This window comes from Thalassophryne amazonica, chromosome 11, assembly GCF_902500255.1.
Source record: "Thalassophryne amazonica chromosome 11, fThaAma1.1, whole genome shotgun sequence".
NCBI classification, from domain to species: Eukaryota; Metazoa; Chordata; class Actinopteri; order Batrachoidiformes; family Batrachoididae; genus Thalassophryne; species Thalassophryne amazonica.
The window spans coordinates 4,409,484-4,423,269 of record NC_047113.1 but is presented as its reverse complement, the minus strand read 5'-3'; the positions used below and the strand labels follow the sequence as shown (position 1 = coordinate 4,423,269).

The 13,786-nt window shown below is 39.8% G+C and overlaps 1 protein-coding gene across 3 annotated transcripts in view; it reads left to right on the top strand.

Moving 5' to 3' along the window:
- cab39l1 (calcium binding protein 39, like 1) overlaps nucleotides 1-12,222 on the top strand; it is a 115,857-nt gene extending 103,635 nt beyond the window's left edge. For all 3 annotated transcript variants that reach the window (XM_034181333.1, XM_034181335.1, XM_034181334.1), the window contains exon 9: nucleotides 8,364-12,222. In XM_034181333.1, coding sequence (XP_034037224.1) covers nucleotides 8,364-8,555 — 192 coding nt within the window. In that variant the 3' untranslated portion in view covers nucleotides 8,556-12,222. The remainder of the gene's footprint in view (nucleotides 1-8,363) is intronic.
- The last annotated feature ends 1,564 nt before the right edge of the window (nucleotides 12,223-13,786 follow it).

Below are 13,786 nucleotides of genomic sequence, written 5' to 3'. Positions count from 1 at the left end.
GCAGTTTTAGAAGCATATTCTTAAACTTTTCTTTCAAACTCCGCTCTGAGTGTCTTTGCTGCGGTAAAACTAAAAACACAGCTGTAGACCTGCGAAGCATAACAACAAACACTAATGCCCCCCCCCCCCCACACAATTTTTTTTTCTTCCTTTTTCTGTGGACAACATAATGTAAAATGCGCTCCTCAGACCTTCTTACCTCTCTATCAGGTCGCACTTTCCACATAAATACACAAATTCTTGATTGTTCCTGCTCAGAGAGACTGCAAACCAGGAACATGTCCAGACTGAAAAGAGGGCGTTGTTGACATTTTTCATACTGCTGCTTAATATAATAATGATTTCAACAACTGCAATGTTTAAATCAGTATTTCTCTGGGCCTAAGTTTTACTATAGTTCTGGACTAAGTTTAACTGATGAGCCACATAAAAATATGTTTAGGTTAACTTTTCTGCATAACTAAAGTGGGATGTGAAGCAATATCTTTTATTTAATGTAATGTCTTAGCTCTGGCATTACTGGGTCTGTTGAGGGTTTTAGCTTTAAAATCAGGTTAGTTAGGATAGTTAAAAATATGAAAACAATTGTGGCTCTTGTGGTTAGGGAGTGAAATATAATCTTGTTCAGCAGGAGAGCAATTGCGCTTTTCTTAGCTGTCTCCACCTTGTTTTACCTTAAATCCAAGGATGGGATCTCAAAAGGGTTTCTACAAAAAGGTAGATGTAAACAGATTATGATTTGGTCCTGGAAAAATAAATTTCAGTCAGATTTTTTTTTTCTTTTTTGCTTTAATCCCTGTATAAACTCTACCTCTGTGATTTCGTCACTTGCTACTGGTGCTTTGTCGAGGCAGGTTCTTCATGCTTAAGGTATCCAGTAGGGATGCACCGATACCGATACCGGTATCGGCCCGATCCCGTATTCATTTACTCGTAATTATAAAATGTCTCCGAATCCGATACTCTGACCCAATACCCCTTTATAGCAGCGTGATGTCAACCCCTCAATGTGGGATTTTCACGCGCACGCTCCGTAATGTCTACAATGATGCAGCTAATTTATGGGTTATTACAGGCTTTCATGTAATTTACTCATAAGTCAAATATGTCCGTTAATGCTGTCCACTGACTGGCTGAAAGTTGCTGTCCATCACCCAGAGTAAATTCACACATACAGTAAATAAAGTCTTACCTGTTCGCTTCAGTGGAATTCATCATCATACGAAGAAAAATAATCCACATAAAGCCTCGAGTTCGGAACATAACATCTCAAACCACTTTAATTTAATTTAAGTGACTTCGGCACTTTGCTCCACAGTTCTTCCATCAGAACTCCAATCAGGGCTTCAGCGACAGAGGTTCTCCATCAGGTTGGTGAGTTTCAGCCCTTGGTGTGGGTGTTCAGGCGGCTCGACCCGCTATAATCCAGTTGCAGAATCTCTGTGCGCTGTGGTTGGACCCTCTGCTCGCTTCCACGAGCTGCTCTTTGCACCAGAAAATGGTTCATTGTGCTCCTCATTAATTAAACAGCTCAGTTACCACAAGCAATGGGTGAATCTGTATGAACGCGAGGAAATTATCCCATGAATCACAAAGAAAAAATAAAATGTTAAAATTACTACGTTTGCCTTGTGTTGTGACACTGTGCATGTGTGCGCAATGCAGTATGTGTGCAATAGTCCTCCAATATTTACATGTTCCACCTTTTGGGGGGGGGGGGGATTTCTGGTTTGTATTTGTTACTGGTACGTATTTAATTAAAAGTTTAAAAATAGAATGGTAAGAGTGAAAGGCTGTTTAGCTCAGTGTTTTAGATAAAAACAGAAACAGGCTCACAGCTGATTAAGCAGAGAAGCTGCTTTTCATCAAAAAGAATCTGCCCCTCACATTTTCAAAAAAGGCTTTTAGTCCTCACAGACATAAACAAAGTTATCGATGGATAGTTTCAGTTCTGTTCCTGGTGTTGTATATGTTGTAGTGCTGAAGTCCACAGGTTACATTTCAGTGAGATGTCCGGCAGTGTCATGTTTGTTAAGAAACACACAATTAATGTTAAAGGACAATTTGTTGTAGTCAAAAAGTGAAGTTACATGATTTAAGTGAAATGTCTGTAAGTAAAAACAAAGCTGATGGTATTGTAGCAGTTACAGTCAAAAAGTAAGGAACAACTGATGAATAAAAAATTTTCAGAATCATCATAAAACTGTAATGGTATCATTAAGTATTTGTGTCTGTACTTGGTATCAACAAGTAACAAAATATATGTACTTGTACTCGGTCTGGAAAAAAGTGGTATCGTGCATCGCTAGTACCCAGACGAGGCAATTCAAATAAATTTATTTTCATTTATATAGCGCCAAATCACAACAGAGTTGCCTCAAGGCGCTTCACACAGGTACGGTCTAACCTTACCAACCCCCAGAGCAACAATGGTAAGGAAAAACTCCCTCTGAGAAGAAACCTCAAGCAGACCAGACTCAAAGGGGTGACCCTCTGCTTGGGCCATGATACAGACATAAATTACAGAAACAATTAACAGAACAATTCACGGACGAATATACAAGAATTGCTGTTGGTGCACAAGACAGGAGGATCACCAACACAAATACAACTCCCATCTCTGCATGGAGCTGCACCTTAAACAGAGAAATGGAATCAGGCATCAGAAAGACAAAAAATACTGTATAATTTGCCAGCATTAATCAACAAGAAAAACAGAAGAAATACTAAGGTGATCACTGGCCACTAGTCCTAAACTTCACTAAAAGACCCAGAATTTAGATAAAGTTGAGGTCACAGCCCGCTCCAATTACTAATAAAATGAATTAAGAGTAAAAAGCGTAAAACAAAACTGTACCAGTATGCTAGCCATATGAAAGGGAAAATAAGTGTGTCTTACGTCTGGACTTGAAAGTCTCCACAGAATCTGATTGTTTTATTGATGCAGGGAGATCACCACAGAACAGGGGCACGATAAGAGAAAGCTCTGTGACCCACAGACTTCTTATTCACCTTAGGGACACAAAGTAGTCCTGCACACTGAGAACGTAAAGCCCCGGGTCGGTATGTAAGGTTTAATTAGGTCAGCTATGTAGGGAGGTGCTAGTCCATGAATAATTTTATAGGTTAGTAGCAGAACCTTAAAATCTGATCTCACTGGGACAGGAAGCCAGTGAAGAGACGCCAAAATGGGTGTAATGTGGTCGAACTTTCTGCTTCGTGTTAAAAGTCTGGCTGCAGCATATTGAACCAATTGGAGACCCCTAATGCTAGACTGCGGTAAACCAGAAAATAGAATCAAATCAATTTTATTTATATAGCGCCAAATCACAACAAACAGTTGCCCCAAGGCGCTTTATATTGTAAGGCAAGGCCATACAATAATTACGGAAAACCCCAACAGTCAAAACGACCCCCTGTGAGCAAGCACTTGGCAACAGTGGGAAGGAAAAACTCCCTTTTAACAGGAAGAAACCTCCAGCAGAACCAGGCTCAGGGAGGGGGCAGTCCTCTGCTGTGACTGGTTGGGGCTGAGGGAGAGAACCAGGAAAAAGACATGCTGTGGAGGGGAGCAGAGATCAATCACTAATGATTAAATGCAGAGTGGTGCATACAGAGCAAAAAGAGAAAGAAACACTCAATGCATCATGGGAACCCCCCAGCAGTCTAAGTCTATAGCAGCATAACTAAGGGATGGTTCAGGGTCACCTGATCCAGCCCTAACTATAAGCTTTAGCAAAAAGGAAAGTTTTAAGCCTAATCTTAAAAGTAGAGAGGGGTGTCTGTCTCCCTGATCTGAATTGGGAGCTGGTTCCACAGGAGAGGAGCCTGAAAGCTGAAGGCTCTGCCTCCCATTCTACTCTTACAAACCCTAGGAACTACAAGTAAGCCTGCAGTCTGAGAGCGAAGCGCTCTATTGGGGTGATATGGTACTATGAGGTCCCTAAGATAAGATGGGACCTGATTATTCAAAACCTTATAAGTAAGAAGAAGAATTTTAAATTCTATTCTAGAATTAACAGGAAACCAATGAAGAGAGGCCAATATGGGTGAGATATGCTCTCTCCTTCTAGTCCCTGTCAGTACTCTAGCTGCAGCATTTTGAATTAACTGAAGCCTTTTCAGGGAACTTTTAGGACAACCTGATAATGAATTACAATAGTCCAGCCTAGAGGAAATAAATGCATGAATTAGTTTTTCAGCATCACTCTGAGACAAGACCTTTCTAATTTTAGAGATATTGCGCAAATGCAAAAAAGCAGTCCTACATATTTGTTTAATATGCGCATTGAATGACATATCCTGATCAAAAATGACTCCAAGATTTCTCACAGTATTACTAGAGGTCAGGGTAATGCCATCCAGAGTAAGGATGTGGTTAGACACCATGTTTCTAAGATTTGTGGGGCCAAGTACAATAACTTCAGTTTTATCTGAGTTTAAAAGCAGGAAATTAGAGGTCATCCATGTCTTTATGTCTGTAAGACAATCCTGCAGTTTAGCTAATTGGTGTGTGTCCTCTGGCTTCATGGATAGATAAAGCTGGGTATCATCTGCGTAACAATGAAAATTTAAGCAATGCCGTCTAATAATACTGCCTAAGGGAAACATGTATAAAGTGAATAAAATTGGTCCTAGCACAGAACCTTGTGGAACTCCATAATTAACCTTAGTCTGTGAAGAAGATTCCGCATTTACATGAACAAATTGTAATCTATTAGATAAATATGATTCAAACCACCGCAGCGCAGTGCCTTTAATACCTATGGCATGCTCTAATCTCTGTAATAAAATTTTATGGTCAACAGTATCAAAAGCAGCACTGAGGTCTAACAGAACAAGCACAGAGATAAGCCCACTGTCTGAGGCCATAAGAAGATCATTTGTAACCTTCACTAATGCTGTTTCTGTACTATGATGAATTCTAAAACCTGACTGAAACTCTTCAAATAGACCATTCCTCTGCAGATGATCAGTTGCCTGTTTTACAACTACCCTTTCAAGAATTTTTGAGAGAAAAGGAAGGTTGGAGATTGGCCTATAATTAGCTAAGATAGCTGGGTCAAGTGATGGCTTTTTAAGTAATGGTTTAATTACTGCCACCTTAAAAGCCTGTGGTACATAGCCAACTAATAAAGATAGATTGATCATATTTAAGATTGAAGCATTAATTAATGGTAGGGCTTCCTTGAGCAGCCTGGTAGGAATGGGGTCTAATAGACATGTTGATGGTTTGGAGGAAGTAACTAATGAAAATAACTCAGACAGAACAATCGGAGAGAAAGAGTCTAACCAAATACCGGCATCACTGAAAGTAGCCAAAGATAACGATACGTCTTTGGGATGGTTATGAGTAATTTTGGTGGGTGGACTCATTTACATTTTGAGCAAAGCCAGTTGAGTCTAATAATAGATTAAATGCAGTGTTGAGGCTGTCATTCTCAGCATCTGTGTGGATGTTAAAATCGCCCACTATAATTATCTTATCTGAGCTAAGCACTAAGTCAGACAAAAGGTCTGAAAATTCACAGAGAAACTCACAGTAATGACCAGGTGGATGATAGATAATAACAAATAAAACTGGTTTTTGGGACTTCCAATTTGGATGCACAAGACTAAGAGTCAAGCTTTCAAATGAATTAAAGCTCTGTCTGGGTTTTTGATTCATTAATAAGCTGGAATGGAAGATTGCTGCTAATCCTCCCCCTCGGCCCGTGCTACGAGCATTCTGGCAGTTAGTGTGACTCGGGGGTGTTGACTCATTTAAACTAACATATTCATCCTGCTGTATCCCACCCCTGCCAGATTTCTCCATGTAATGTGGAGTTGCGTCAGGAAGGGCATCCAGCGTAAAACCTATGCCAGTACAACATGCAGATCCACCTTGGATTTGCTGTGGCGACCCCGAGTGCAAACAAGGGAGCAGCCGAAGGGACTTACATTCATCCTGCTGTAACCAGGTTTCTGTAAGGCAGAATAAATCAATATGTTGATCAATTATTATATCATTTACTAACAGGGACTTAGAAGAGAGAGACCTAATGTTTAATAGACCACATTTAACTGTTTTAGTCTGTGGTGCAGTTGAAGGTGCTATATTATTTTTTCTTTTTGAATTTTTATGCTTAAATAGATTTTTGCTGGTTATTGGTGGTCTGGGAGCAGGCACCGTCTCTATGGGGATGGGGTAATGAGGGGATGGCAGGGGGAGAGAAGCTGCAGAGAGGTGTGTAAGACTACAACTCTGCTTCCTGGTCCCAACCCTGGATAGTCACGGTTTGGAGGATTTAATAAAATTGGCCAGATTTCTAGAAATGAGAGCTGCTGCATCCAAAGTGGGATGGATGTCGTCTCTCCTAACAAGAGCAGGTTTTCCCCAGAAGCTTTGCCAATTATCAATGAAGCCCACCTCATTTTTTGGACACCACTCAGACAGCCAGCAATTCAAGGAGAACATGCGGCTAAACATGTCACTCCCGGTCCGATTGGGGAGGGGCCCAGAGAAAAACAGCATCAGCCATAGACAGGATGGGATGAATCTTCACTATATTTCACAGGTGGAAGAAAGCAGTCCTAGTAATATTTTTAATGTGGAGGCCAAAGGACAACGAAGGATCAAAAATTCCCTCAAGGTTCCTCACTTTGTCAGTGTGATGTATGACACACGGGCCGAGGCTGAACGTTAACTGGTCAAATTGATGCCGATGTCTCACTGGACCAAGAACCATCATTTCAGTCTTATCAGAGTTTAAAAGTAGGACGTTTCTAGACATCCAACTTCTCACTGCTGCAAGGCAATCTTCTAAGGATTTTATGTGAACGAGATTACCAGCAGTTATCTGCATATATAACTGAATATCATCTGCTTAGCAGTGAAAGGTAATCCCAAAACACGACAATATGTGCCCAAGGGGTGCTATATAAAGGGAGAAAAGCAGGGGGCCTAAGACAGACCCCTGTGGAACCCCAAATTTCATGTCATTAAGGTTAGAGGTAGTGTTATTGTACAAAACAGTGAGAACGACTGGTCAGGTATGACGTCAGCCATGCAAGGGCACTCCCAGTAATCCCAAAATGATTTTCCAGCTTCTCAAGTAGAATATGATGATCCACGGTATCAAATGCAGCACTGAGATCTAACAGCACCAGAACCGTAGTGGTGTCCGAATCCATTGTAAGCAGAAGATCATTCACCACTTTAGTGAGAGCCGTCTCTGTGGAATGATATTTTCTAAAAGCAGACTGCAGTGGCTCAAAGAGATTATTCTCAGTAAGATAGTCTACGAGCTGCCGTGACACCACTTTTTCCAGAATTTTAGAGCAAAATGATAGATTTGATATCGGCCAATAGTTTTTTTTTGTTGTTGTTTGTTTGTTTCTTAATACACTAGGGTCAACATAAGGTTTCTTAAGTAATGGTTTAATCACTGCAGATTTGAAACATTTCGGAACAGATCCAGAAGTTAAAAAAAGATTAATAATTTCCAGCACATTTGGCCCAAGAGTGAGCCACGGGTCCTTAAACAGTTTTGTTGGTATAGGATCAAATAAACAGGTTGTGCTTTTTGCTGACATTACGAGTTTCGTCAGCATGCCTAGTGAGATACTGTCAAATTCTGTAAATCTAGGTAATACCTCAGTAGTGGTGCCCACATCAGTAGCAGGGTTTAGTGGCTGGGTTAAGGCATGCTGGGATATATGATATGACATGTGCCGGATGCTACGGCGTCAAAACTCCGCTTTATTCGGCGGATTTAACAGCGTTTTATCCGCGTATTTGCGGCTAGTACGGCGCTCAAAACGCCAGCAAAATGCTCCGCCCCTTTCCACCGCGAAAACAGCCAGAACTACCGTGAACTTCGGTCTACGCACTACCCGCGGACAAAACCGTCTGTGTAATCTGGGCTTAAGTCTGTCAGTTTACTGTCTTTGTGGGTTGAGATTAGAAGGAGCCGAATAATCTCACCAGAGCCTGAAGACATTCCTCTAGAGGAAAACATTGGGCAATTTGTCCTTGAGGCTAGATAAGCCTGGAGTGTTGTGGTTGAGCAGTGAAAAACACTTTTAACAGTTCCACTTGAACAACCAAATCCCAATTATGAATTAAGAATATTCACCGGCCTCCAAAACCTTCAACTTCAACTGCAAGGAAACCACCTGGACAACTGAGAGCCTACACAGATCTTCTATAATCTTAAAAACTGCCTGTGGATGAACACAGATGTACCATCTGTTATTAATTTGAGGAAATACCGTGTTGTGTCTTACAAAAAGTGAATGCTGTTAGATTTTGTGTCCCATACATGTTGACAATCTCAAATTCTTAAAATTGTCTAATCATGGTATCTTTCTGCTCCCCACAGGTGTTTGTTGCAAACCCTAACAAGACCCAGCCCGTGTTGGACATACTGCTGAAAAACCAGACCAAGCTGGTGGACTTCCTGAGCCATTTTCAAACTGACAGGTCTGAGGATGAGCAGTTCTGTGATGAAAAGAACTATCTGATTAAGCAGATACGAGACTTGAAGAGGTCCACAGCACCAGAGGAAACTTAATGTGGCTTCTCCATCAGGTGGTAGATGTAATGATGGTGTCTCAGTCTTCAGTGTGCCGTCAGTCTAAATGTCATTAACTTCAGAATGCAGATGAGAGTAAATACTTCCTTCACTTTCTGCCTTTAGTGTGTAAGTGACTTCCTCCTTACAACCTGAGTGGGGCCGATTTCTGTTCTTTAAACGTCTGCTGCTTTAATCATTATCAAATGCATCTCCTCACTTTGTCATTTGGACCTTAAACTATGAACCATTTTGTTTCACTCACTATTTTCAGCAGCAGCATAAATGCTGAGACTTTCATATTTACCTTCAGAATTTTTTCTTTAGCTTAAAAAAAGCTGGGGATGTCTTTTTTTTTTTTTTTTTTTTTATTGCATGTTTTGGTGAACAGTTTAAAACATACATTATCTTCTTTCTTTCTCTGAACGCTGCTTAGTCTAACTTGAGTTTCAGCAACCTGTAGATCCTGATCAAGCACTGGGAAATTTGACCTTTTAAACATCAAAAATAATTTGCCCCTTTTGATCAGTCAGTGTGCTGGCGTCAATATTGGGGTGTTTTTCCACAAGGCTGATAATCACCTACTCGTCTGCCATTCCTAATGTTTGATTTAATTCAGCAGTTATAACCTACTTGTTTTGCATCTCTGGCTCTTACCTGTGCAGGCTGCAGTAAGCTGCCAGCTTCAAATCAACAAGTGCACCATGTGGGTGGGGGGGGGGGGGGTGAACCCCCAAGGGACCAAACAGCCACTTTTAATGTTTGTTTCATTTTAATTTTGCTGTTGCAGTGTGTCGGCTTCCTGTTGTCTGGGACCATTTAGATGAATAATCCCAAACTACACACGCTTATCAGTTGTACTGCTTGAACTAAATTCACATGTTAAATTTTATTTGGTGACACAGAAATGGGTGTTGTTGAATATTTCAGATGAGGTTTGTATTTGGTGTGTGTGTGTGTGTGTGTGTGTGTGTGTGTGTGTGTGTGTGTGTGTGTGTGTGTGTGTGTGTGTGTGTGTGTGTGTGTGTGTGTGTGTGTGTGTGTGTGTGTGTGTGTGAGAGAGAGAGACAGGGGTGCTGAATATTGTCTCAGGGCGGTAACAGTTAGTGTGTGCACATGTGATTATAGCACACATAAGCATATTATTACCTTCACCAGGGTGGCTGTGGGTTGATGGTTGTCTCTTGCTTTGTTTGGTTTTTGGAAGATTGAGGAGGGAAAAAACTTGTAACAGCTCTTGCTGGAAATGTTTATTTTGTAATAGAAGCAACCCAACTATCCAAAGCTTAATATTATAGTGTTTATGTGAGTATTTGTTTCATATTTGCATGTCAACATCCAAATTTTTATCCCCCTCCCCCCCAGTAAGTGAATTTGTGTTTATGGTCAAAATATTCCGACAGTAAAGAGATACCGTACTTGTATTTCATTTGCTTTTTGTCTGACTCACATGAGAAGTGAAAAGCACCGGCTTAACTTGAACCATAATTTTGCTTGTTTGTCTGGTGGAAGCTGTACTTCTCTACTGAAATTTAAATAATTGTTATAAATTTGGCTTGGACAAAGTAATAAAGTTTGCACAGAATACTTGCAGATGATTTTGTAGTTGGAAGGCCTGTTGGTGAATGTGCACAGAGACAGAGATCAGACATCATCCTGCAGTGCTGGAAATTCTCACACGTTAGCAGACACAGGAAGAGAAAATCAAAACCCACAGAGGAATCAATTTATCTTGCTGAGTATTTTCTTTTTTTTAATGGTTGCACACAGTGAAAATTACATTTCTGAAATAGAAACAAGGCATCATCAGATAATGCTGCAGGCAGGGTACCAGTCATCCATTCATTACAACACAGACAGCCAGGATGTGCCAATTGATCCGTCGCATTCATCCTCCCATACCGGGCACAGATGATGTTTCATTTTTGTGCAGCGTTTCTAAACCCCTTTATGTGTGTCCTTTTTTAAACGTTTCTCCTTCATGGAATAAGAGTCGCAAAACACAACATGCCATATTGCCGTTCAGTTTAAATGTTTCTCTTAAAGTGTCACACAGCATCCTAACCATGTCGTACAGTAAGTCCATTGCATTTGATTAAAACATTTTAAAGAGAAAATAATGCAAATATACTCCAGTGAGCGCCCCCCCCCCCCCCCCCCCCCTCAATTATTTTACTCTAAGCGTGCAAGGTAAATAACTTTTTGGGGGAATATTTCTGAATAAAATCACCCTGATCTCATGGTCCTTTACTAATGACCAGTAAAAAAAAAAAGAAAAGAAAAGTTCGGTAACCACTACTAAAAAGCAGAGTTCTGTCATTTTCTTTTAAATGTGAATGGAGTGCAATTTATTTTCACATAATACATTGTCACTATATTCTCAGCATGATGTGCACAAATGTGAGTCTGCATCCTTGTATATCTTTGAGCTTTTCAAAAAGATGCTTCAAACCATTGTCAGAAAATGGCATTTTAAAGATTTCAAATGTCTGTTATATACCTCATGGAGTCTGGATTTTCAAATGCAGTGCTGTTTTTTCCCCCCTGTACTTTAATTAAAATAAAAAAGGTATTGCCTTTACTCTGTTCAAAGAGCAGGATGTATACTTGTATAAACTTGAAATATATACTCAGTCACATGAGCTGTGTTCTGGTTTTTTCAGTAGAAAACCAGAGTTAAAATTTAAAATATTCCATTGGATGGTGCTTCACAAATGCACTGTGTTGAATGTTGCCTTATTTAAAGACATCAAATAGATTATAATGAAGTATAATCCCATGCTTCTGAATTTGTTTTCCCAATCCAATTTGAATCAGACTTTAGGGATCACTTTGTCATTATATAATAAAATTAAACAAAATATGGAAAAACTGCATTCTAAGACCAATCTGCTGTTTTGTTTGATTCATATCAAATGGAGTGTATGATTAAATCAAACTACATTATGCTCTAGAAGTCATCTTGTGAGTGCAAATGATTTTAGTGCTGATTAGTAGATAACATTAGTTTTTGTTTTTTGTTTTTTTTCCTCTTTGTATATGTCTGTCACACCTGTCATTATTTGGGGTGACATACCAAATATTCCTTAAATCCGCTTTTCTTTTTCTTTTCTTTTTTTTTTTTTTAAGGCTCAAGTAGTTTGGAACATCTGCAGTGATTTTCTGCATAAACTGAATGAAGCACTCCTACACAAAGAAAATCTTCAAACGTGGATATAAGTAAATATGGAAAACAATGTTAAATTAGTCTAAAAGTGAATTTAAAATTACACTTAAGGGACTAAATCTACATAAACAGGACTTGTGTAATTACACGCTGTTCACTTTGGTGGAAATGTGGGTAAAATGTAGAAATAAAATACTGGTGTGACGTCTACTTGAGGAATTGTAAGCCATACACAAGAGTGTCCATCAGGGGGAGCTACTTGTAACCTTTGACACTGTTTCTATAACCCTACCTATGTGAAATTGTAAATTATCAGTGTTTTAACACATTCCATAATGTGACACAAACCTATGTATTTAATCATTTGTTTGAATATTGGCTGTGCTTTACTTGTATCTTTCTTCTCCCTCATTCTCTATTTTCTTTACTGTGGGAGTGAATTATGTATAGAAGTTTATTCAGGTGAAAATATTCATGAAAATAAAACTTTCTTGCCATGTACTTTGATTCCACCAGTTAATTGTACTTTAGATAAGTAGCAACAAATACTTTTGGTGGTTTTTGTGTGAACTGGCTGTAGTTTGTAAAAGAAAACACGTTGACTGTGGAGTTAATTCTATAATTCTTGTCTACAATTTAAAGCTTTTCTAACGGCGATTTCAGAAGATGAATACAAGTGCGACTGATATTGAGTTTCCTCAGTGATGTACATCCTTTATGCATATCTCTGAAGGACATGCAGCGTAGCTGTTCTCCATTTTCACGCAATGCAAGCAAAGGCACCCAAAAAATGTAATGGTGTTGTGGGAAATGTGTCCTTGATTAAGAATATCAATGTCCTCATGCACGTAGGGGCTCATAAATTCATAACTGGAGCCAAATTTTATGAATATTCTTAAATACCACAATTAAAAGACCATCAAAAACTTGATTTTTGTTACAGGTGTCATGTCACCAAAGATGACACCTGTAACAAAAATACACCAGAGAGTAACGTTTTACAGTACATGTAAACACTAACACGGCTAATACGCTGCATAGCTTTCATGCAGAAGCTACTGTACAAAACAAAACATTAAAATGCAAAGCATTAAGGTTGCTTCAGTTTGGGTAAACTTTACATCATGCTCACTGTAGTCACAATGCGACTTGACAAATCAAATCAATTTTATTTATATAGCGCCAAATCAGAACAGTTGCCCCAAGGCGCTTTATATTGTAAGGCAAAAGCCATACAATAATTACGGAAAAACCCCAACGGTCAAAACGACCCCCTGTGAGCAAGCACTTGGCGACAGTGGGAAGGAAAAACTCCCTTTTAACAGGAAGAAACCTCCAGCAGAACCAGGCTCAGGGAGGGGCAGTCTTCTGCTGGGACTGGTTGGGGCTGAGGGAGAGAACCAGGAAAAAGACATGCTGTGGAGGGGAGCAGAGATCAATCACTAATGATTAAATGCAGAGTGGTGCATACAGAGCAAAAAGAGAAAGAAACACTCAGTGCATCATGGGAACCCCCCAGCAGTCTAAGTCTATAGCAGCATAACTAAGGGATGGTTCAGGGTCACCTGATCCAGCCCTAACTATAAGCTTTAGCAAAAAGGAAAGTTTTAAGCCTAATCTTAAAAGTAGAGAGGGTGTCTGTTTCCCTGATCTGAATTGGGAGCTGATTCCACAGGAGAGGAGCCTGAAAGCTGAAGGCTCTGCCTCCCATTCTACTCTTACAAACCCTAGGAACTACAAGTAAGCCTGCAGTCTGAGAGCGAAGCGCTCTATTGGGGTGATATGGTACTACGAGGTCCCTAAGATAAGATGGGACCTGATTATTCAAAACCTTATAAGTAAGAAGAAGAATTTTAAATTCTATTCTAGAATTAACAGGGAGCCAATGAAGAGAGGCCAATATGGGTAAAATATGCTCTCTCCTTCTAGTCCCCGTCAGTACTCTAGCTGCAGCATTTTGAATTAACTGAAGGCTTTTCAGGGAACTTTTAGGACAACCTGATAATAATGAATTACAATAGTCCCGCCTAGAGGAAATAAATGCATGAATTAGTTTTTCAGCATC